This window comes from Saccopteryx leptura, chromosome 5, assembly GCF_036850995.1.
Source record: "Saccopteryx leptura isolate mSacLep1 chromosome 5, mSacLep1_pri_phased_curated, whole genome shotgun sequence".
Lineage (NCBI taxonomy): Eukaryota > Metazoa > Chordata > Mammalia > Chiroptera > Emballonuridae > Saccopteryx > Saccopteryx leptura.
Window position 1 is genome coordinate 1,542,526 of NC_089507.1, and position 24,798 is coordinate 1,567,323.

The following is a 24,798-nucleotide window of genomic DNA, read 5'->3' on the forward strand; positions in this document are numbered from 1 at the left end:
TCAGCATCCCAGGCTGATGCTCTGTCTACTACTGTACCGCCTGGTCAGGCCCAAATGTAATTTTTTTTTTTAATTCAGTGAGAAGAGGGGAGGCAGAAACAGACTCCCGCATGTGCTCCAACCAAGATTCAACCGACAAGCCCACTAAGGGGCGATGCTCTGCCCATATGGGGTGTTGCTTCGTTACTCAGCAACCAAGTTCTTTTTAGTGTCTGAGGTGAAGGCCACGGAGCCATCCTCAGCACCCAGGGACAACTCGATTCAGTTGAGCCATGGCTGCAGGAGGGGAACAGAGAAGGGGGAAGAGAGAGGGAGAGAAAGAAGTGAGAGGGGGGAGGGGGGAGAAGCATATGGACGCCATTCCTGTGTGCCCTGACTGGGAACTGAACCCAGGACATCTACACGCCAAGCTGACACTCTACCACTTAGTCAACTGGCCAGGGCCCCAACTGTAACTCTTAATTCTAAATCTTTGTTTGTTTGTTTTTCAAACATATTAGCAACATTTTATATTTTCTTGTTCTTTGCTCACTTTTTTTTCTTTTTTCTTTCAGCATTTTACGTGTAGTTATTCTGTGTTTGAATGAAACCTGGAGGATCTAAATTTATTTGTTATTTCTACTGATGTGTTGTTTTCTTATATGAGGTCCTGTTTTGTTTGTCTTACTCTGTGAGAACCCTGAGGTCCTAAATAGGGGCTGCTTCCTCAAGAGACGGTTTCCATTTGCTGGTGTGCGATACCCAAAGGGTGCTGACCCACCTGGGACCCTCCAGCTCCTCTTGGCCGTCTGCAGCTCTCCAGCCTCACATGGGACCACAGATCGGTCCCCATCCCTGCCTGGTGTGTGCACCCTCAGGCAGCCACTTTTTCCTGTACCTCCACCAGGCCCAGTTTCTTCCTTGCTGTTCTTACCACTTGTTTGTGAAAGGTTCTCTTTGCTTTCTCTGTGGCTCAGCACTTTGTTACAAAGGCGTTTGATGCATTTATCTGGGTCTAGAGTGCAGTGTCCTGTACTTAGTGAAAAGCCCCAGCAGAGGGGAACACGTGATCTTACAGAGAAGAGCAGACATGAGCTGGCGGGGCAGTTCACCCACTGTCCCACATGGCCCACACGCAGTATGTCACGAATGGAGGACCAGACTGTGGCTGGCCCCAAGCTTCCACCTTTCAGTTCTGTGTCTTTTCTCTCTGGAAAACGTGTCATGAAACAATCGCTGCACTCGCCAAGGGTCTGTGGATGAAGGTGGGGACACGTCTTGATTCTGCACCAGGAGCTTGAGGACTATTTGAAAGGGGTCGCCAGGTCACCCTCAGTGGTCAGTGCAGCCAGGAGAGGCTGCTGGAGCAGCTCCACATGACCCCGGGGCACATAGCTTGGTCACCTCCCTTCCTGGGGGTGTCACTGAAGTACAGTCCCTGCAGAAATGCTCTGTAAGGTGAACATGGCTCCAGTGTAAGTTCAGGTTGGAATTTGAGGGAGAGGACAGTTTCATGGGAAATAGGGACGTAAGTGGCTGCATGTTGGGGTCCTCTTGTGATCTGTGGTCTGTATTCTGTTTCAGCGGCCGTGCTCAGTTCTCCTGGCCTGAGAAATAGCAGGACAGACAGCTGTGCTCTTGCCTCTGTCCCACCTCTGCTGCCTGTAGCTTCTTCTCAGGAAGAAGCAGCACAGAGGAGTCGTCATGCTGCTGCGTGGTCCCCTGCTTGAGTGCTCCGTGGGCGTCCCTCTCTCAGATGCGGCAGTGGTTTTGGTTCTGAGACGTGTGGTCGAGAACAACACAGCTTGGGTCCTGGGCCCCTGCTTGACCTCTGCAAGTGGGCGTAGGTGGGTGTGTGCGTGAGTGTGTCAGCTTTCGTGTGAAGCAGGGTGCTGGCCTCCCTGTGAGTCACTGTCTCAGTGGAGCACCATGCAGAGCGTGTGCTGCTGCAGCACGTGGGTCGTGTAGAGTGGAATCAGTGTTCCAAGTCAGTGGCACTCACACAGTGAGGGACTTGTTTCATGGCTAAATCTCTGGTATGCACACCAAGGTATGGCCCAAAACAGTCTCGACAGGCACCTGTTTTTCTGCAGGAAACCGTCGCTGTCGAGGTTATAGGTGTCCTGTGCAGTAGCGTCCATGCAGCCTGTTCGTTACGGTCCCCGTTCCTGTTGGAGTCAACGGGTGGGTCTCATTAGCTTACGCTCTTCCAGCATCAGTCTCATGGTCACGTCCCCTTGTTCCTCCTGGCTGAACTCTGCTCAGCATTCATTAAATACCCAGTACGGGACAGACCCTGTTCTCTTGGTAAGAAAATAAAACCAGTTCTTTCTGGCCCCTGTTTTCAGGAGTCTTGTAGTCAAAAGAGAAAACAAAACATACTCAAATTTAAAAATCAAAACATTATGATGTACCTTAATAGAAATTGTACATGCAAAGTAGAAAATTAACAGGTGGGGAGACTGTGGGGTGGTTTTGCACGGGAGGTGGTGCTGAGATAGTGTTGTGAAAGGGTAAGCAAGAGCGCTCTGAGCTCGCATGGGTGGTGGGTCCAGGTTGTCAGCCAGGCTTCCTCGAGGAGAAACAAGCCATCGCAGCTCTGTCCTGGGGGGTTCGGGAAGTTCTGAGAAGCGGTTTAGCCCTGAAGGTGCTTCTGCTCTCGGAGTTCACCTGCTGGCAGGGCAAGGCCGCGCTGCCTCTGTGCACGTGCCACAGGGGAGAAGGCGCTGTGCCACCTGCTGGGCATTTCTGCCCCTGAGCAGAGGGTCTTTAAGACTCAGAACCATTTCCTTAGTTGCCTTCCAGGAGGTCCCCTCAGCCAGCAACTGTCACGTGCTTCTCGTCTGTGGACCTGCAATCTCCTGGGTCCGGGTTCCCTGCAGAACAGCCAGCTCAGGCTCCCACAGGACCCCGGGTGGCCAGTCCAGACTGCTCCTTCCCACTTTCAGATCCCAGACGTTTGTTGCAGCCTCACGCTGCCTCTTTGCCTCCTGCGCCCAGTCAAGGTCAACAGGTCACTAAGCCACCCCAATGAAGTGCCTGCCCACTCCCGCTGCACTGTGGACGGGCGGCACAGCTGGAACACAGGTGGTGTCTGTTTGTGGGCACCCCGGTCTCAGAGGGGTACAGTCCTCCGTAGCATCCACTGAATGCTGCTGTGGGCCAGGCAGTGTGCTGACAGGTGACATGCATTGACTGATTTAATTCCTACCACAACCCCTGGAGGTAGGTATTTCCAAATTGCAGATGAGAAAACTAAAGCACAGAAAGACTGAGTAATTTGTCTGAGGTCACACAGCCAGTAAAAGGGAGAGCTGACATCTGAACCCATCAGAGTGCAGCCTGAAGGCTGAGAGTAGGACCAGACTTCCCATCCAGCTCCGTTGCTGACCACCTGCTAGGAACGGAGCCAGAGACAGCAGTGCCATCTCGATGTCCAGTCCTGCTCTTGTCCTGATAGCTCCAGCCTCCTCCTGTCCTGATAGCTCCAGCCTCCTCCTGTCCTGATGTCCAGTCCTGCTCTTGTCCTGATGTCCAGTCCTGCTCTTGTCCTGATAGCTCCAGCCTCCTCCTGTCCTGATAGCTCCAGCCTCCTCCTGTCCTGATGTCCAGTCCTGCTCTTGTCCTGATGTCCAGTCCTGCTCTTGTCCTGATAGCTCCAGCCTCCTCCTGTCCTGATGTCCAGTCCTGCCCTTGTCCTGGTAGCTCCAGCCTCCTCCTGTCCTGCATCTTCATGGCCACGGCTTCACCACTTCTTACTTCCGGATTGCCTTCCGTGTCATCCTTTCTCCTTGTGGCTTCTTCCCCATACTGCCACGGACTGATTTCTCTAGCAACCTGACCAGGTCATCCCACCCTGCTGCTTACAGCTCTCTGTGGCTCCCTCGTCCCCTCAGGACTGAGCTGTACAAAGCTGTCTCTCATTTGGCCTCGACAGCCATCAGACTAGGACACAGTTGTCCGTGAATGTGGACTGTCCCTGTGCCCTGCCCCTTCTCTTCTCCTGTCCCTTTGCCCCAGCCAGGCCCCCCTGGGTCCTCCCAAAGCCCCCAGAGTGCACAGTGCTCCCTGTGCGTCTGCATGTCCCACAGGGTGGGATCACGAGGTGCAGTCCCAGCACCAGGCCTGCAGCTTTCCTGGGGCCGGTGACTGGGCCCGGGCCCGGCGCTGACCAGGATCCAGGTGGCCCGCCCCCTCATGAAGCTCATAGAATTTGAGGGAAGGCAGACATTGAACCCATGGGTACAAGTAAGTCTTTATGTGTGATAAGTGCTAGGAGGGAGAACTGGGGCTTCATTGTGTTTAACGGAAGGCCCATGTCTTGGTCTTGGATGTTGGGTGGTGAGGACAGAGTCAGTGGTGGCTTTGCTGAGCAAGTGACATTTTGGCCTGACGGGTGACTGTTGGTCAGTGAGATTGCAAGCTGAGGTTAGGACATTCTAGAACATGGATATGGCATGAGTGAAGACCGGGGTCAAGGAGGAGCTGGGAGTTTGAGGACCAAGGAAGGCCAGTGTGTCCAAGGGCGTGGTGAGCAGGAGGGACAGGGCTGGGCCATGCTTATGACTTTGACATCATGTTAAGAACAACGGGACAGGCCCTGGCCAGGTAGCTCAGTTGAGAGCATCGTCCTGGTATGTAGAGGCTGTGGGTTGTGTCCCTAGTCAGAGCACACTCAAGAACAGATCAGTCTCTCCCTCTCCTTCCTCCCTTCCCGCTCCCCTTCCTGTCTCTCTAAAATCAATTTAAAAAATAACGGGCCCTGGCCGGTTGGCTCAGTGCTAGAGCGTCGGCCTGGCGTGCGGGGGACCCGGGTTATATTCCCGGCCAGGGCACATAGGAGAGGTGCCCATTTGCTTCTCCACCCCCCCTCCTCCTTCCTCTCTCTCTCTTCCCCTCCCGCAGCCAAGGCTCCATTGGAGCAAAGATGGCCCGGGTGCTGGGGATGGCTCCTTGGCCTCTGCTCCAGGCGCTAGAGTGGCTCTGGTCGCAACAGAGTGACGCCCCGGAGGGGCAGAGCATCGCCCCCTGGTGGGCAGAGCGTCGCCCCTGGTGGGCATGCCGGGTGGATCCCGGTCGGGCGCATGCGGGAGTCTGTCTGACTGACTGTCCCCGTTTCCAGCTTCAGAAAAATACAAAAAAATAAAAAAATAAAATGTGACTAGGTGCCTGACCTGTGGTGGTACAGTGGCTAGAGTGCTGACCTGGAACGCTGAGGTCGCCAGTGTGAAACCCTGGGCTTGCCTGGTCGAGAAACATACGACAGGCTACCAGTGAACAGCTAGAGAGAAGCAGCTCTGAGCTGATGTTTCTCGTTCCCCGCCACTCCCTTCTGTAAAATCTATAAGTAAAATCTTAAAAAAATGAAAAAGTGTGACGAGGGCGGAAGGTTAGAAGTCACTCTCTGAGCTGTCTGAGGTTTGTTTGACACAGTCCTTGAGACACCAGTGGCTTTCAGAATCTCCATCTGGTTCCAGTTTGACCTCACCACAGGCTCTGGGAGACGTGCTCACCTAGGGCGCCTCTCGGTGAGTGTGTCCCTCAAGGTTTCCAGCCATGCCTTGTGTGTCTGTAGCCTAACTGCTTAGGTCAACAGAATATTAATTTGATATGTGATTAGAACTTTTTTCTTGTAGGCTTTACCGCCAGCACCTGTTCAGAATCACACAAATAAGCATCAGGTATTCAATGCATCTCTTCAGGACCATATTTACCCGAGCTGTTTTGGGACTACTCCAGAGTGGAATAGTTCTAAGTTTATAAGTCTTTGGGGATCAGAAGTGATGAATGATAAGAACTGGAGTCCTGGCACTTACTTGCCAGATACAATTTCTGGTAAGGAACCTGTTAAAACTTTATTCAAGTTTTAAAATGATCTGAGCTGAGTGGGTTGCCATCTGTGGCCGTGGTCTCCCGTGGAAGCCCCAGAGGGTCAGGCCCTCATGCAGCGTGCCCAGGCTGCTGCTCCCCTGCCCCTGGCTCCAGCGGGCGGCCCCTCGGCCCACGTGCTGCTCCTCCCTCCACGTCCCTCACGGTCCTGTCAGCGCCTGGGCCCCGGGGCTGCTTGTAGCTCCGCAAGCCTTCCGAGCCCCACTGACGGCAGTCTCGGCCACCCCAGTGCTGCTGAGCATCTTTTCTCCGGGGTTTGGGGTTCAGCTTTTGGTCCTTGAGCGGTGGTGACAGCCAGACCTCGGCTGGTGCAGTAGCGCCACAGTCGACGTGAAAGTTGTGACTTACCTTTCCTTCCTGTTTCTGTGCGGACCATACTGGGATTCGTCCCCTCTAACAAGCTCTTCCCCTGCCGCTGAGGCACAGCTGTTACTGCAGCAGCCAGGCGCCTGAGGAGGGGCTGGAACCCACAGCTCCTCTCTATCCTCATGTGGTTACAGCCCCTGGTGGGCCCACACACCCAGCCCCTGCATGTTTTCAGAATGCAAACGAGACGGGACCTCTGGTCTGTGCCTGGGAAGGGTTTCTAGCTGTGTGACCTTGGGCAAGTTGCTTAGCCTTTCTGAGCCTCAGTTTCTTCATCTTTAGGATGAGATTAATAGTATCAAGCTCAGAAAGTAGTTTTAAGACAGTAAATAAAATAACTTTGGAAAGCACTAGCACAGGCATTGGCACATAGTAGGTGCTCAGTAATTTTCTTACATGAAGTCTGGTTGACGAGTATCGTCCAGTAGAGACCTGATGTCAGAGAGCCCCTCTGTGTTCAGAGTTTGACCTGCAGGCACCCTTTTAAGTGTTAGCTAAGCACTGTTTCTCTTAGAAGCCTTAATTTTCCCGTTCTTCTCCGAAGGGGGTGACATACTAGGGCCAGCTCTCTCGGAAACAAGATCCGATGCCTTCCCGCCTCCATCGAGCAGTGGAGCACCCGCGGTTTTGGATTGTAAAGAGAAAAAGAATGCTGCAAAAAAGAAATGTTTGTACAACTTCCAAGATGCTTTTATGGAAGCAAACAAAGTGGTGATGGCCACCTCCTCAGCCACCTCCTCCGTGTCCTGCACGGCCACCACCGTGCAGTCCAGCAACAGCCAGTTCAAAGTGTCGTCCAAGAGGCCTCCTTCCATAGGTAAGATCACAGCCCCAGGGCCCTCGGGCTGGCACAGCATGTGCTGTGGCTCTGTCGTCGCCATTGCTGGCCTGGTCGGAGGGTCAGTGTTCACGCCCAAGGGAGCTCCACTTGTGTCCTGGGGCTTGGCCACCCGGGTCCTGCTGTTCGTCTCTGCGCCTCTGGTTCTGTGCACGAGGTGGGATCACTAAGTCCTGTGAGAGCAGAGCTCGTGGAGAGGGAGCTGTAGGCATCACTGGTGTGCAGGCAGTGGGGCCATCAGAGACCGTGGGCACAGGATGGCCCGGCGTGCCCACTCGCCAGGGCCTGGCAGGGTTCGTAGCACAGCACAGTCGAGGGGCCGAGAGCCACCTCTGACGTGAGTCCCAGGGGCTCAGAAGGGAGTCGCGGGGGGGGGGGGGGCTCTTCCTGACGGGAGATGAGAATCTCACAGTCTCCTGTGTGAGCAGGAGGGGCTGCTCTGAGCCAGCAAGGCGACCACCGGGTGCGCACCCTCTGCAGCCGAGAACCGTGGGTGTCAGTGTGGGGAGCAGGGTCCAGCTGTGAGCTGGATCACCTGACCAGGTGTGAGCTCACCACCATGGAGCAGAGGGACAGTTGGGTCGTCCTGGGCATTCAGATGGGAAGGGTGCAGTATGCCCCCTGCAGGGTGCACGCCCAGAGCATTGCCGTGAGATCCAACGTAAGACTGTACGTCCAGTTGGTGGACAGCTGGCTTTTACTCAGGACAGCAGTACCATGAGAGGAGGGAACAGTTTAAAGAGGCTGGGCTGGAGGAAGCGCTGTGAGGGCGTGCGGGGAAGTGAAACACTGAACAGAGGCTGTCCGTGAACAAGAATATCGCACCAGGAGTCGGGGGCAGCGGGGCGTCTGTTGTACGAAGTGTGCATGTTGTTGGGGGCGCGTGCCAGAGCATTCAGGGGCGAGTGTATCTGTGTGAGGAATAGAAGAAATAGGACAAAATATCAACTAGTGATGAATTCACGGGAAAGCTATTGGGTATTCTTTGTCCAGTTCCTTCAAATTTTTTATAGATTTGAACATTTTTAGACAAAAAACTGGCAAAAAGTTTTTTTTATTAATTTTTTTTTTTTTTTAGAGAAAGGAAAAGGAGGGAAAGAGAAAGAGGAAGAGAAACATCAGTTCATTGTTCCACTTACCCATGCATTTATTGGTTCATTCTCATACATGCCCTGGCCGGGGAACGGACTGCCCCTCGGCGTGTCGGGAGGACACTCCCATTGAGCACCCGCCAGGGCAGTAAGAGGAACGCGAATGTGTCCCTCTTCAGCGGGCCCACTCTCTCTGACGCAGGTGAGGTCTTCCACGGCATCGGCCAGGAGGAGCACAGGCATCCCGTGCCGGCCGCCCCGAGGAACAGCCCCACGGGCCTGGCGCCGCTCCCCGCCCCCGCCCCCCTCTCTCCAGCCTCCACGCCTCACCTGGCAAATATTGCAGCCCCCGCCTTTCCCAAAGCCGTGGCCACATCGACTGGGTTTGTGGAGCCACGCAAGAGCTTCTGTCCTGCTTCAGTGGCCCCCCTGCCCCCCGCCACGGACGGCTCCGTCAGCGCACCTCCCAGCGTCTGCAGGTGAGCCCGGGTCCCAGAGGCAGGTGGGGGCGCTTTGGAAACAGGGTGCCGAGCACCCTAACCCTGCAGAGCAGCTGAGGGAGCTCTGTTCCTGGCGCCTGCAGTGAGGAGCAGCAGGAGGGACCCTGCAGAGGCCACGGTGGGGTGGGGGGACTCTGGTCTCGCTCTGTTCCTGGCGCCTGCAGTGAGGAGCAGCAGGAGGGACCCCGCAGAGGCCACGGTGGGGTGGGGGGACTCTGGTCTCGCTCTGCTCCTGGCGCCTGCAGTGAGGCGCAGCAGGAGGGACCCCGCAGAGGCCACGGTGGGGTGGGGGGACTCTGGTCTCGCTCTGCAGCTTTGCAGAGTCAGGACGACATGGATGGGTGTGCAGACCCACCAGCCTCTGGCAGCACCAGGACTTGGGACTTGGGTGTTTTTTAAGTTATATTTGTTATACGTTGAAGTATAACAACACTTGACAGGTTTTGGGTTTTTTTAAAGATTTTATTTAGTGATTAAATGGGGGGGTGAGCAAAAAGTATCAACTCATAGTTGCTTCACTGTAGTTCATTGATTGTTTTGTCCTGTGTCTCTTGACCAGGCAAACCCAGGGTTTTGAACTGGCGACCTCAGTGTTCCAGGTTGATTCTTGATCCACTGCGCCACCAGAGGCCAGGCTTAATAGCTTTTTTTTTTAAATAGTTTATTTCCTTTGAACGTGTCTGTTTGCAGCCATTCTTCCCCACCCAACCTCCCCCAGAGTGAAGGGGGGACCATGGAACGGGAGTGTGTTCCCATCAGGGTCCTCCGGGTGTGGCGCTCGGCACACCTGACCCCTGTACCCAGGCGGGTCTTGTGCCCTCTGCACCTTGCTCTTGTCTAGTCATGAGGGCAGAGCTCGTGGGCTGGGCTTCCTGCTGACGGCCTGTGCGGTTTGCAGTGACCCCGACTGCGAGGGGCACCGCTGCGAGAACGGCGTCTACGACCCGCAGCAGGAGGATGGGGAGGACAGCGCGGACGAGGACAGCTGCTCCGAGCACAGCTCCAGCACCTCCACCTCCACCAACCAGAAGGAGGGCAAGTACTGTGATTGCTGCTACTGTGAGTTCTTCGGGCACGGCGGGGTAAGTGGCCATCCGTGACGAGCGTGTGTCTGCGCGTTTGAGGGACCATCGGGCATGCAGGCTGCCCGGCGGAACCCGGGTGGGACTCTTATGTGGGAACTCCCTTGCAGCGTAGCTCCAGTCAGGGTCTGGGCTGTGACAGCAACTCCACTTCTGGGCTCTCTTCATCGTCCAGGTGCAGTGAGAACGTGCAGCCAGACTTAGCTGGAGGCTTTCCTCGTGCCTGTCTGCTCGCTCGTCAGCGCTCAGGTGACAGGAGGGGACTGACGGACCGCCCAGCCGCGGGCAGCAGGGGTGCAGACTGACCGCAGTGGCTGCTCAGGGGACTCCCCTTGTCTGCTCACTTGTCAGTGCTCAGGTGACAGGAGGGGACTGATGGACCATCCAGCCGCGGGCAGCAGGGGTGCAGACTGACCGCAGTGGCTGCTCAGGGGACTCCCCTTGTCTGCTTGCGCGTCTTCCGCAAGGAAGTGCAGCCCTCGTGCTGAGTGACCATGAGAAAGCCAGGTCCTTCCTGTCACCTGAGCTCTGTGTCTCCTGAGCCCGCACACAGGGTCAGTGGCTACTCAGATTCTGGCTTGCGGTTGAGGGCCGTGCTTCCGGGCCCAGACCAGGAAACCTAGGCATGGTAGAAAGACACACGGATGCGTCCCTGATGGGGAAAGACCGCGCTGTGTTATGTGGAAAGCAGATCAGGCAGCGTGTGTAACTATTTCTTCCTGGGTTAAAAATATTTAGTTTTGTGCATAGTTGTGCATATTTTACGAGGTCTTTCATGATTGTATAAATTGACTTTTCCTGCCACTTGCTTCTCTTATTTCCTTATTTTTTCTGGTGAGCACGTATTTTTTCAGTAATGAGAAAAAATTTATTTTTAGAAATAGTCTGAAGTTTATGTTCAAAGCCAGTGAAACCTGGAGTTTAATTTCGCTGTGTTCTCCTGTAACTGTCTCAGCCTCCAGCCGCCCCGACGAGTAGAAACTACGCAGAAATGCGGGAGAAGCTGCGCTTGCGGCTGACCAAGCGGAAGGAGGAGCAGCCGAAGAAAGCAGACCCGCTGTCGGACCGGGAGAGCGTGGTGGACCACCGCCGGGTGGAGGACCTGCTGCAGTTCATCAACAGCTCCGAGACCAAGCCCGTGAGCAGCTCGCGCGCCGCCAAGCGGGCGCGGCACAAGCAGAGAAAGGTGACCCGTGTCTGCCCGGCGTAGCGGGCCTGGGGGCCTCGGGGCTCGGGCCACTACACTTGCCCACAGCGCTACCTGGACGGCCCTTGACTGTCTCTGAGTGCGACCCTCCCCTCGGTGCCTAGGGACGCAGAGGTTGCGGTGCTGGGGCGTTTGGAGATGGGCTGAGCCAGGACTTGGATGGGGGACAGGACGGCTCTTGGCACGAGGGCGGCCCAGCTCCCATCTCGTTCCACGGGCGCTCATCCAGGCGAGGACAGCCAGCATGTGGCCTCGCTGCCGTTGTGGGCGGCCTGGGCTCGTCCCCCCTGACCACAGGGCTGGGACCCACAGAGCGGGTTTGCCCAGGGCTGGGCTGGGACTGGGCTTGTCCTGTGGTCCAGTGAGTGGGCAGAGCGCTCAGCCTGTGTGCTAGGGACTGAGGGGAGTGTCCTCACGTTCCCGTTAGCACTGACAGTGACGGGAATGGCGTCGACTCTGTGGCCGACCCTTGTTTTTTTGGAGGGTCCCCACAGAGCCCTTTGTTGCAGCAGGTCCAGACAGCTACCTGGGTACAGCCACCTCCAGGTGTCAGTACCACAGCCAGATCTGGGCTCACAGAGGAAACTTGGGAAGCTTGCAAGCGTTCTGACAGTAGGAAGGGTTGCCTAGGGAACAGGTGAGGTCCCTGCGGTCAGGCAGATCCTGCGCTGTGGCTCCACTTGGCAGGTGTGGTTCTCAGCGCGTAGTGATTGTTCTGCTAAGTGGCATGCCCGTCAGAACCCACCTGTACCTCAGTCCTGAGATCTGTGGACTGCCTATCAGGACTGATCGGGGGCCCCCGGAAGACCTGGGTTTGCAGAGCCCACAGGATGGAGAGAATGAAGCAGGTTCTCCATCCAGAAGAGTTACAGCGTCGGGGTCCCAGCTGGTCCAAAGCCCTGGGGACATTCCCGTGGAGTTAGTAGAAGCCCCTAGGTCTTTTCAGGGTCACGCCCCATCCTGGTCTCCTGTGCTCTTAACTTGCGAGCTGGTCTGGATCTAGACTTGACGCTGTGGCCCCTTCTGGCTCCCCCTGGTCATTTCCAGCACCACCTCACACATGTGCATTTTATTGAGCACTCCATCGTGTGGAGGACCCCTAGCCAGCTCTGGGTTTCACAGACTGGCTGGTGGTTGGAATGAAGTCAGCACACCCTGGGTCCTGAGTCCACTGTAGATTCTGTGAGGGTCACCACAGACCCAGGTGGTGGGCGGCCTGCCGGCTGCCCAGCCAGACACTAGCCAGGTCACAGCCGGGCTCCGGGAGCCACGGGCGGCAGGCGCAGTTAGCAACGGTTCATTGAATTGTGAGAGTTGTTACAAACTGTCGTTAGAATTTCAACATAATTTTATCTTTAATTTTTTCGAAAAGATAAGAACATTGTCTCTTTAAAACAGTGCCTATTGAAATAATGTGAAAAATACTTTGAACTTGGGAGGCCCTTTTAATTTCCCGTGCAGATTGTTTCTTGCCAGAGTTTCTTACAAGCACCAGCCTGGCTGGAGTTTGGTGACTGGAGGCACCAGGCCCCCACTCCTTGGGGCTTTCCTTTGTTTTCTAAACAGAAGAGTTTCCATTCTGCTCCTGGGAGAGGTGGCTCTTGTGAAAACATCTTCACTTGGATGAAAAGTCATTTTCTGCCGCATGTTAAGCAGAAATCGCCTTGTTGTCTGTGTGCCCCGTCTGGCTGAGTGCTGTAGAAGGTCACTGCTGTCACTCTGGTGAATGCCGACTGGGCGCTTTGTCTGCCTGCCAGGGTGGGAAAGGGATTTAAGTTTCCTGGTACACACTTCCGGCGTGTCCCGCTGCTGCACGCACGGAAACGCGCCGGCCTTCCCCTGACCAGGTGCGCACTGTGCCCGGTCACCCCCACATGCAGGGCGGGGCAGCCGCTGCCACCTTGCCTGGCATGCCTGGCGTTCGTTAGGTTAGTGGCTATAACGAACTTTTGAACTACTCCCTCCCCGAAATAAAGTTAGTGTATATGTTAAATAACATGGAGCAGGTATGTCTTAGCAAGAGCTTTGGAAAGGAAAGGCTTATTGTTGCCCTTTTCAGGGTCAGTGTTCTTATTGTGTGATTCGTCTTTTAAGTCCTTACTTTGCCCTGTGTTAGTTGTTAGAGCCCGTACTGCTGTCTGAAGCTGCCCTGTCTTTTCCCTCCGGCAGCTGGAGGAGAAGGCCCGGCTGGAGGCGGAGGCCCGGGCCCGGGAGCACGTGCCCGGCCGTGAGGAGCAGCGGCGGCGGGAACAGGAGGAGGACGAGCGGCTCTCAGAGGAGCTGCAGCGGCTGCAGGAACTGCAGAAGCTCCAAGCTGTGAAGAAGAAGAAGAAGGAGAGGCCAGGGAAAGACTGTCCCAAGTTGGACATGCTTGCCGGGACGGTGCCGGCGGCCGCAGAGTCTGGGCCAGAGCCCGCACACCTGCACAACGGCTCCCTAGAGCAGGCTGAGGAGCCGGAGACCTCACCCCACTCCCCATCCAGACACACTGGCCACACAGAGCCTGGGCCCGGGGCCGACGGGGACACAGCAGACCCCAGGGACGCCAGGGACTCCAAGCTCCTCCTGCCTGAGGGGCTCAGCGGGAAGCAGCAGGAATCGCTGTCCTTCCTCCTGGACATGATGCATCACCACAAGGAGGGGGTGGGCAGACAGAAGCCCAGACAGCCCGGGAAGGCCGGCGGCGAGCCTGGCAGGAGGCCCGTGGAGCCCCCGAGAGGCTCAGACGGCCAGCCCCGACCCCGGCCCCCGACGGAGCCAAAGGCTAAAGTGCTGGACCTCACTGCCCTGGCGGAGCAGAGGAGAGAGGAGAGAAGAGCCAACGGCAGCAACAGCAGCAGGAAGCCGCTGAACCACGTCAAGGAGGGGCCGGCGAGCCCTGGCCCCGCGGAGCCCCCCTGCCCCGGTGAGCACCCACACAGCGGCAAGCTGGTGCTGGCCGACTCCCCTCAGCCCCGGGGCAAGAACAAGAAGAGCAGGAAGAAGAAGGGGGACAGAGCCAGCAGCTCACTCGGTAAGTGCAGAGCGGGGGTCCGCGTGGCCGGCACCTGTGCTGTGTCTGCAGGAGGACGAGGTCAGGCGCTGCCTGATCTGCCCGTTTGGTGCTTTTTTGGCTTTCCACCAGCACAAGGGACAAACAGCCATTGTCACATTTAGTTACTTGAAATAATTTTAGATTTCCCAAAAAACTGCGAGAGTACTGAGAATTCCTGCACACTCCGGTTCTTCCAGATCAGTGTGTTCCCACCCTGTATGCTCATTCTCTCCCTCTTTCTTATTTTTCTGACCCACATGAGAGTAGTTTCCGGCCTGGTGCCCTTTCCCCTGGAGGATATCAGTAGGTGCCCTCAGAATGGGGCAGTCCTGCAGCACCGTCGCACAGGTACCAGAACCAGGAAACCAGCACGGCACCGCGGTGCTCCCCTCGTGACAGACTCTCTCTGCTGTTCTGCTTCTGGGCCGTGTTCAGGGGAAAAGTTCCTCTGTTTCTTCTGACCCAGAACCCAGCCCAGATGCCACGTCATGTCCTTTTAACTCCCTCTAACGGAGCTGTTCCTCAGTTTTTCACAGCCTTGACCCTTCTAAAGAATACATGGCCCACGTCGTGTTTAGAGAGATTCTAACGAGGTTTGTGGCCAGATTGTGGTAATGTGTTTGGCAGAGACGCCACAGCAGTGGTGGGCCCTTCCTCTCCCGGGCCATCGGGAGGGTGTGACGTCTGCGGTGTCTGTGCCCATCCTTGGGCTGAAGTGGTGGCTGCCCAGTCCCTCCACTCTGACGTTAGCGCCTGCATGTCCTACCTGTCCCCTGGGGAGTGGCCTCATTTTGGTCACTTTCCCACCACCTTTAGCATCCAGTGATGGTTCTTCCTGGAAGTGGCACCGCGGTGTGGCTTCGCAGTGGTACTTTCTCGCTGTTACCCCTACATTTCTTCCTTAGCGTTCTGTAGGAGGCTGTCCTTCCCACCAGGTGGTTTTTCCTTCGTGGGGTGGTTTGTATGAGGGTGGACTGCGGAGTGTTAGTCCGTGCTCTAGGTTACGGTCCTCTGCCAGCACTGTTCACTTTGGTGACCTGACCGACCGGCTTCCATGTGTGGCCCCGCGGCCTTGTTCTTGGAGCACTTGTCTACCTACCGGCACAGTTAGGTGTCCTGGGCTCCTTCTGTACTGTCCCCTCCCGGCCCATGCGCCGGCCGTTTCTACAGGAGCCCTCATCTGTTTTGTGGAGAGAGGTACTGAGAAGCACAGGCCTGGGCGTGACTGCGGTGGCGCTGCTGCAGGTGCCACACACAGCTGAGCTCGGGGGGTGGGGGGTTCTGTGGAGAAACCCCGAGCCCACACCCATAGCTGCCCGTCCACCCCAGGGGCTCCTAGCCTCCCTGCCACCTCTGTGGCTCCCTCCTGAGACCCTTGTTCCGGTGTGTTCGCAGACCGGTTAGTGCAGGGACACCGTCAGTGACTTCACCCCCCTCCCCCTGTGAGAGCAAACAGTGGACTCGCTCTCAGTGTTGGTTCAGTCTTGTCTGTAGCCCAGTGACCAGAGGTCCAGGGTCACTGCAGTGCAGTGACACTCATTCGCTGAAACACAGACATCCTTTTTTTCCTGTTTGTGTTCATTTTGTTTCTCCTGCCCATCCTGGTTCTTTCATCTCATTCCCACCCACTTCCTGTGGGCTTCTCTTTCACACAGAGGGGAGTGTGCCAGGGGTGCTCCTCCCTTTGCCTTCCCCCACTTAGTGTGTTTGGAAATCACGTGGTGTCTGTCCCCACAGAGCTGGTCCGCCTGCTGTTCCAGGGCGTGGCCTCTCGGCCTTGCAGTGCCACAGTGCGTGTGCTTCCTGGCCCAGGGTCGCTGCAGAGGGACGTCCCGCAGGAGGGAGGGCTGGGTCCAGGCTGCAGGCAGCGTTTCCTTAGGCCCCCGACTCCCAGACCTCCCCTGCGTCCCCCCACCCCCATGTCCACTGTTGTGTCCGGCCCTGTAATTCCAGACCGTCCATTAGATGAAATCCATGTCGTTTGTGTTTTTCTCTAATTATAATAAGGTCATATTTTTATTCATATCTTTTTCTCATTTGTATGGGGTTTCTCTTTCCCCTCCATTTTTAGGAGTCCACCTGTCTAGACCCCTGGCCTTTCAGCTGCGTTGCACGCTGCCCACTGGCCTCCAGATCACAGGGTGTCTTTAGACTGAGTTTCTTCGTTCTGTTTTGTTTTTTTGTTGTTTTTGTTTTAAGAGAGAGAGAAGGAGGGGAAGAAGAGGAGCGGGAAGCATCAACTCATAGCAGTTGCTTCTCGTGTATGCCTCGACCAGGCAAGCCCGGGTTTCAAACCGGCAACCTCAGCACTCCAGGTTGACACTTTACCCACTGCGCCACCACAGGTCAGGCCTGGGGCTTTTTTTTTGGGGAGGGGGGGCTCCTCACTGATTTGAGAGGGAGAGAGAGAGAAGCATCAGCGTGTTCTGGTGGTTGTCCTATTTGTAGTTGTGCACTCTGCTTCTCGTACCTGCCCTGACCGGGATCAAAGCTGTGACCTCTGGCATGCAAGCAGGAGCTCTATCCACTGAGCATCCTGGCCAGGGCCGGCACTGAGCTCCTGATGCGGCATGGACACGTTTGTGGTTCTTGTTGTTTTTACTTCTGTATAGTCGGTCCATCGATCTCTTCTTGCCCCTGCATTTTAAATCGCTGTGACAAGCCCCCAACACTGAGGTCAAAGAAGAGCGAGTGCCCAGGGTTTCCTGTGTGTGTAGTTCCAGTCTTCCCTTCCCTCCTGGACACATTTGCAGTTTACTCCTGCGTGTTTTTGTGTGGCTTTCCCCTTTCACCTAGTAGTTTAACAGGTGTCCTTTAGGCATTTTCTATGTCCCTGATTCTAGGTTTTTTACATTGTGACCAGAGAGTGTTGTCTGTGATGTTTCTGCTTCATAAAACTTACCGATACTTTCCTTGTGACCACAAGCCACCAGAGATAAAAATATTTGTCTCCTCTGTGACCACAGTGTGGATCTTTACATACGTGTTTCCGTGATAGATGGATGCAGCACGTCCAGAGTTAGGTCTTCTTAGCTACCTGCTTGTGTCCCCTGGGCCTGTCTGCTGTTGTTCCTCTCAGGGAGTCTCTGTGTTCTTTGCGTCTCCTGTAGTTTTGCTTTAGAAAGGTGGTGTCTCTGTTCCTTGTTGCACATCCCTAACTGTAGTGTCTCCTTGTGAATTGTGGCTGTCAGTGTTTAAAACATTTCCTTTTTGTGTTTCATACTTTTGGTTCGAATTCCACTTTGTCTAAGGTGGTGGTTGCTGCTGCCCATTCTCTCTGTGTCGGGTGAGAATGTAGCCTGGACAGGTGCCTTTGTCCTCACCTTTCGTTCTGGCCTCCCAAGGCCCTTGGTTTTAGGGGATTCTCTGTGCACAGCGTGGACCCAAGTCCCACGGTGTCAGCCAGGCTGAAAGTCTTTTCAGTAGGTCAGGTAAGCCCTTTCCCATTAATGGAAGTAACTACATGGTTGGTCTTAACCCTGACATTGTATCGTGAATGCTACGTCTGTTTTAAATTGCTGTTTCTTTCTCTGTGAGGTGTGTTTTCTTTGCTCTTCTACATCTAACCCTTTGGTGTTTGGTGCTTGGTCCTTGCGAGGTCCTTTACACTACACCTTCAGTGCCCATCTGGTTTTCCACGTCCCCTTTCCTGGCCTGCTTCACGTGCAGCCCTGGGTCCTCGTGCTGCTCAGGCAGAGCCCGTGACAGTCCACTCATCCGCCTGTCCCCTTTTCCGTCCCTCCTCTCCCGTTCCCAGTGCTCCATCCGGCCGGGCCAGGACACACGCTCACACAGGCCTGCCGTTCAGTCCTGCAGTGGGACCCCGAGCTGTCCTCTGGTTCAGTGGGGCCCTGGGCACATGTCCTCAGGTAGGGCTTGGGCCCGGATTCTCTGAGCTCTGGCCAAGGGGGCTGTTTCCTGTGGCCTTGACAGTGAGCACACAGCTGGCCGAGCAGGACGTTCTTGGGCCTACTCTGGTTTCTTTTTCCTACTCTGGTGACTCTGGTTTTGTTGTTCTGGAAGATGTTTCCCTGATACAGATGAGTCTGGTGATAGTGCTGTCTCATTTTCTTCTCATACCAAGGGTTTCAGTACTCATTGCTAGTTCTGATTAAAGAAAAGGGAATATTGCAGATCACGGTGATGTGACCACGTTGTCTGCAGACCCGCCTGCCTTCTCTGCGAGGGCTTTGTAGTTGACACTCTTCCTGTGCAGCGCCGCTGGGAATGAGTGGAGATTGTGCTTTCTGGGAATTTTTTTTTTTTTTTCTGGCAGTCAGACAGACTCGTCCACATGTGCCCAACCGGGATCCACCCGGCATGCCCACCAGGGGGCGATGCTCTGCCCATCTGGGGCGTCACTCTGCTGCAGCCGGAGCTGTTCCAGTGCCTGAGATGAAGGCCATGGAGCCGTCCTCAGTGCCCGGGCCAGCTTTGCTGCAAGAGGGGAGGAAAGAGACAGGGAGGAAAGAGAAGGGGAAGGGTGGAGAAGCAGATGGGCACTTCTCCTGTGCACCCTGGCTGGGAATTGAACCCAGGACTTTCACACGCTGAGCTGACACTACCACTGAGCCAACCGGCCAGGGCCTTTCTGGGAATTCTTTACTTCGTCAGCATGCTGGTGCCACCTCGTCCTCCCTGGACCATCAGTGCTTCCTGGCTGGGCCTGTCAGCAGACGTCCAGGCCCCAGTGAGCAGTCCTGGTGGCAGGAGGAGGGATCATCTGCAAAAGCAGGGTGGGTGCCATGAGACGTGTGATGAGGTGTCCTGAGGATGATGCCATGCAGGCTGGGGGGGGGGTCAGACCAGCAGCCTGGCTGGGGGGTCAGCACTGAAGCAGTAGCAGTGGATGGGGTGGGGGTTCGTGAACCTGCCAGAACTTGCTGGCAGAGTGGAAGGTATGACTTGGGAGTGAGGAAGGGAGGTGGGGCCAGTATCTTAAGGTCATTGTTAGGAAAGGAGCAGGCTTGCTGCAGATCAGGAGGGGTGCAGTGTTGTCCATGTTGGGGGGTCAGGAGAAGGCAGCATTAGGGACAGGGCTCAGGAAGGAGGTCCAAGGTGGTGGAGGTGTAGTGGTGTTGTGTCAGGGTGACTGCAGCTGCAGAGACACTGGGGGGGGGGGGCACGGTACAGAGGAGGAGGAGCCTGTTGGGGAGCGCAGTGTGGGAGGAGCCATGGTCATGTGGTCCTGCAGGTCCTGTGGGCCGCTCCTCAGTGGTGCTCCTGGGATCTCACACGTGTAAAGGTGCTCCTGGTGCTGAGTCATCGGAAACGTCAGCTGCTCCTGTGCACCGAAGCCGTGCCCAGACTAGGCTGCTGTGGAAACGCTCCCATGAGAGGAAGAAAGGGAGTTTTTATTTATTAAAGACAGGGGTTCCCAAACTACGGCCCGCAGGCCACATGGTGCCCCCTGAGGCCATTTACCCGCCCCTGCTGCACTTCCGGAAGGGGACCTCTTTCATTGGTGGTCAGTGAGAGGAGCATAGTTCTCATTGAAATACTGGTCAGTTTGATTTAAATTTACTTGTTCTTTATTTTAAATATTGTATTTGTTCCCATTTTGTTTTTTTACTTTAAAATAAGGTATGTGCAGTGTGCATAGGGATTTGTTCATAGTTTTTTTTATAGTCCGACCCTCCAATGGTCTGAGGGACAGTGAAATGGCCCCCTGTGTAAAAAATTTGGGGACCCCTGATTAAAAACTTCGACAAATGAGTCCATGCTGAGGTCTGCAGGGAGACTCCCGGGGCCTCACTCAGCCCAGCTGGGCACCGACAGACCACGCTCAGACAGGCAGTTGTCCCAGACCAGTCTTGCTGCTGGCCTGCTGTTTCACAGAGGGGTCCTTAACTGCAAGGGGAAATAGAACCCTGCCTTCTGATTGGAGTGGCCTGGGAATTTCTTGCTGAAGTCTCTGGGATGCTGCATGTGTAAATCAAATGCCAGGAGAGCCATCTGCCTGCAGAGAGTGATGTCTGGGAGCTGGTGGTGGTGTAAGGGGCACTTTGAGGGGACAGTGCTGACCTCCCCAGGGGCCTGACTTCTGGCAGCTGCTATTGACAGCTGTGCCCCTGCCTCTACCCCCCCTCCAGTAGTGACTGGGACTGCCTCTGAGCCCAGAGGTTTCTGGGGTTTTCTCAGGCCCCCCCATCATGGACACCTTTGGCTGATGACTGATCGCTCGGGAGTCATGGGCCAGCAAACTGTAGTTTGTGAAGTTGTTGAAATAAGTAAAATCAAAGCTTTTTTATGGTAAGATGGCTTGCTCTTATCATTTGACTTGCCTTTTTCCTTTGATTTTGCAGATGATGTCTTTCTACCTAAAGATATCGACCTAGACAGTGTGGATATGGACGAGACGGAGAGGGAAGTGGAATATTTTAAAAGGTAAACTAGGACTGTGTGTCTAAAACGGCAGGTCCGTGGCCCCACAAGGACCCTCATGGGCCTGGCAGCTGTATGGGACAGAGTTCTGCAGCCAGCACTCCGGCACAAGAGCCTGTCACACCCGTCCTCCACACCCCAGCACACACAGCACACACACGAGCCTTCTGGCTCTCACACTCGCTCCCATCTCGCTCCCCATGAGCGTGAAGACTGGTTACGGCAGTTCTCAAAGTGCTCTGGACCCAAAGCACAGCCTGAGAATGCGGGCGCCTCCCACACCTGCCGCGTCAGCCTGGCAGGGGCCCCGTGTCCGTCACAGGCCTCAGCCTGGCAGGGGCCCCGTGTCCGTCACAGGCCTCCGGGTGATCCTGATGTGCGCTGACGTCAGAACACACTGGAGAAAAGTAACTTACTGGAGACTGGCTCAGTTTTCTAATAAGCAGATTCTACTATCGCAGTGTTCAATAATTTTACCTACCTTATTTTTCGCTCCATAAGACACACCTGACCATAAGACACAGCTAGGGTTTTAAAGAGGAAAGAAAGAAAAAAAATATTCTGAACCAAATGGCGTGTTAAAATATTTTTTTAAATACCATAGTTTTCACTCCATAAGACACACGGACATTTTCTCCTCCACTTTTTCCGGGGGAAAGTGTGTCTCATGGAGCAAAAAATATGGTCCTCTTAATAACGGCAAACATTTTATTTCAGAACTCTGTTCTTTCTTTGGGAGCACTTTAACCTCTGTTTCCTGTAAAACACACACACACAAAAGAAGCAGTTAGTTTGTAATGCAGAAAGTCACTGGCTCAGGTCTGAAATACTGTAAAATTCTGCCTTAGGGATTACGTGTATTTATTATATAACTTACAAGTGTGTGTGTGTGTGTGTGTGTGTGTTTTATCTCAGGTGTAGTGAAGCATTTGCTGTAGTCAAACATCCGTTCATAATCAGAACTTCTGAGATGTGAAGGGTGCATTCTTCACGTGATAAAAGACATCAATAAAACACAGTACGTGTCGCCTGACCTGTGGTGGCGCAGTGGATAAAGCGTCGACCTGGAAATGCTGAGGTCGCTGGTTCAAAACCCTGGGCTTGCCTGGTCAAGGCACATATGGGAGTTGATGCTTCCAGCTCCTCCCCCCCCCCTCTCTGTTTCTCCCCTCTCCTCTCTAAAATGAATAAAAAAAAAAACAAAAAAAAACACAGTACGTGTCGTAGCTAATGCTGCAATTTTGAAAGCTTTCCTTTTGGATTAAAAAAAGATCAGGATGCCCATATCCCAACTATTTGTGAAGGCATAAAAAGAAACAAAGGGAAAGGAGAAATGGAATTATCATTCTCAGATGGTAAGACTTTTTTTTTTCAGAAAAAAATACAAAAGAATCTGTTTAGGCCCTGAGCAGTGGCTCAGTGGATAGAGCATCACCTTTATTATGGGATTTATTATAGTTTTAGACATAATGGCAGTTAGACACTAATACTATATTGTCATACAGAAAACATGTTTGTATTTCCTACACTTAGTGAGGTTGTGGGTTCAATCCCTAGTCAGGGCACATAGAAGCAATCAGTGAGTGTACAAGTAAGTGGAACAGTGAGTTGATGCTTTTTTGTTGTTTTTTAGTGAGAAGCAAGGGGTTACTCGGTCTGCTGAAGGCCCACATTCAAGGCACATATGAGAAAGCAATCAATGAACAACTAAGGTGTCGAAACGAAGGACTGATGATTGATGCTTCTCATCTCTCTTCGTTTCTGTCTGTCACTATCCATCCCTCTCTCTGACTCTCTCTCTGTCTCTGTAAAAAAAGGAAAAAAAAGGGAAAAAAAAAGTATCAACTGGCAGCACGTTAGTTGTTCATTGATTACTTCTCATATACGTCTTGACCAGGGGGCTCCAGCTGATCTAGTGACCCCTTAACTCGAGCCAGCAATGATGGGATCATGTCTTATGATCCCACGTTCAAGCCTGGTGAACCTGTGCTGAAGCGGCGACCGCCGGCTTTCAAACCTGGGTTCTCTGTGTCCCAGGTCGACACTATCCTCTGCACCACCACTGGTCATACGTGATTTCACAAATTCAAAAGTACAACATGCACCAATAGGAAATCAGACAGAATCCCATTCCTAGTCATAGCATCTGGAACCAGAAGGTTATGGGGTGATGTTTTCAGTGTTCTGAGAAGATTGTCAGTCTGTGATGACAAAACTATCCTTTCCCATAATAAAGAAAAACAACCAGAGCTTGCTACAAAGAGACCCGTATAAAAGGGAAAATCTGAGGATATATTGTAAGAAAAAAGGACAGTCAGATATGCAGGAAGGAATGGGGAGCAGCCTGACAGACATGTTTTCTGTATGACAATATAGTAACGGTGTCTAAGTGCCATTATATCTAAAAGAGTGACAGCATGAAAAATAGGAAAAAAGACTCACAAAAATGACATAATCACGCCTGGCGCAATGGATAGAGTGTCAGACTGGGACACGGAGGACCCAGGTTCGAAAACACGAGGTCGCCAGCTTGAGCCCATGGTAGCTGGCTTCAGCAAGGGGTTCCGTGGTCTGAACAACTAAGGAGCCACAATGAAGAATTGATGCTTCTCATCTCTCTCCCTTCCTGTCTATCTGTCCTTCTCTCTGTCTCTGTCAAAAAAAAAAAAAAAATGCCATAATCAGGTGGAAGGAGAAATGGAATGTTGATAATCATCAAAGTTGGCTGATGGCTGTGCTCATTTTACCATACTCTGCTCTGAGTGTTTTTGACATTCCATCAAAAGGTGGTTTCTTTAACTCTGTGACACAGAAGTGAGAACAGGGCTGCGGATCCTGTCAAGATTTAAATGTGCCTGACCTGTGGTGGCGCAGTGGATAAAGCGTCGACCTGGAAATGCTGAGGTCGCCGGTTCGAAACCCTGGGCTTGCCTGGTCAAGGCACATATGGGAGTTGATGCTTCCAGCTCCTCCCCCCTTCTCTCTCTCTCTCTCTCTCTCTCCCTATCCTCTCTAAAATGAATAAATAAATTTTAAAAAAAAATTAAAAAAAAAAAAAAAAAAAAAAAAAAGATTTAAATGTGCCTGACCTGTGGTGGTGCAGTGGATAAAGCGTCGACCTGGAATGTTGAGGTCGCCAGTTCAAAACCCTGGGCTTGCCCGGTCAAGGCACATATGGGAGTTTATGCTTCCTGCTCCTCCTCCCTTCTCTCTCTCACTCTCTCTTCTCTAAAGTAAATAAATAAATAAATAAAAATGTTTTTAAAAAAAGATTTAAATGTAATGAGAACACTGGGAACAACCTCACAGCAATTAATGTTAGAACTTACATAAAATACAAAATCAACCCAATAAAAAATAGTCTGAGTAGTCCAGTACCTGTTAAAGAAATTAAAGCAATAGCTACCAGTTTTCCCAACAAGAAAACTACATTCTGACAGCTCTACAGACAATTCTTCCAAAATTTCAAGGAACAGAGAAGTAAAATTTTGATAGGAAACTTCCCTTGGACAGCATCCCTGCACAGCAAGTCGGAAAGGGTGACACAAAGCACCAGACAATGTTCAGGGTGCCCAACTGTGTCCTGTAGGTGGGGACACAGGTGCAGCCGGACAGCAAGGTGTGGAGGGCTCCTCACACTTAGCCCCCAGGAGGACAGCAGTTTGGGTGACTGACTTTTTGTCTTCCAGATTCTGCTTGGATTCTGCTCGACAGACCCGACAAAGACTGTCCATCAACTGGTCCAATTTTAGCTTGAAAAAAGCCACCTTTGCTGCCCACTGAATGAGGACCGCCTGGAGAGGGACGCGGGAGTTCAGCCAGGCCGTGCGGGTGGGCCGCGGCACCTGGGACCTCCAACTGCGGACGTGCCGCCCGGCCCGTGCTGTTAGCTCGTGTGCGTGTAGTCTGTGAGCCTTTGAACGTAGCTCTGTGCCGTCGGATTGGACAGTAGCTCCCATCACCTCTGCCTCTGCGGCCTCGGAGGCCTGGGCCGTGGCCAGAGACAACTTTGCGTCATCCACGTGGCTTTGTCGCCTCTGCATCTCGCCCTGTCCTATCATCTGTCCCCGCGGGTGACGCCATCACTCAGCTCCCAGCTGGGGCAGGCGGCGGGGCAGGCGCTCCGACTCCACATCTGCTGTCCAGAGTGTCCACGTGCGCTGTCTGTGTCTGACCCTGACTTGTAGCCAGCTGTGTAAGACCCTGCAGAGTGAGAACCCACCCAGTACTTACCATCCCGTCTGTTAGTTACGACTGTATTAACACGGAGGCCTGCCTGGCTACTTTTTAACATATTGTTAAGTAATATTAAAATCATGTCTTTCTTTTTGAAAGATGGAATACATTAGTACAGCAGGAGACCTCGTCTGGTTGCTTTCTGCTGGGGGTGATGGGTGTGTGGGGGGTGGGGGGTGAGGACTGTCCCCT

At 53.8% G+C, this 24,798-nt stretch overlaps 2 protein-coding genes across 6 annotated transcripts in view; one reads left to right on the forward strand and one right to left on the reverse strand.

The window, feature by feature from the left end:
• Positions 1-24,729, forward strand: part of FAM193A (family with sequence similarity 193 member A) — a 133,471-nt gene extending 108,742 nt beyond the window's left edge. For both annotated transcript variants that reach the window (XM_066385658.1, XM_066385659.1), the window contains exons 14-21: positions 5,616-5,814; positions 6,779-7,051; positions 8,366-8,642; positions 9,562-9,745; positions 10,701-10,931; positions 13,122-13,965; positions 20,292-20,373; positions 24,060-24,729. In XM_066385658.1, coding sequence (XP_066241755.1) covers positions 5,616-5,814; positions 6,779-7,051; positions 8,366-8,642; positions 9,562-9,745; positions 10,701-10,931; positions 13,122-13,965; positions 20,292-20,373; positions 24,060-24,153 — 2,184 coding nt within the window. In that variant the 3' untranslated portion in view covers positions 24,154-24,729. The remainder of the gene's footprint in view (positions 1-5,615; positions 5,815-6,778; positions 7,052-8,365; positions 8,643-9,561; positions 9,746-10,700; positions 10,932-13,121; positions 13,966-20,291; positions 20,374-24,059) is intronic.
• The window catches only part of TNIP2 (TNFAIP3 interacting protein 2), a 37,589-nt gene continuing 23,014 nt past the window's right edge, over positions 10,224-24,798 (reverse strand). The window contains exon 6 of one of the 4 annotated variants that reach the window (XM_066385673.1): positions 10,224-10,364. In XM_066385673.1, the coding sequence (XP_066241770.1) occupies positions 10,308-10,364 (57 nt within the window). In that variant the 3' untranslated portion in view covers positions 10,224-10,307. Of the gene's footprint in view, positions 10,398-20,949; positions 21,128-24,456; positions 24,574-24,798 lie in introns of those variants that run through there. The other 3 variants (XM_066385674.1, XM_066385669.1, XM_066385670.1) reach the window with 3 other exon arrangements.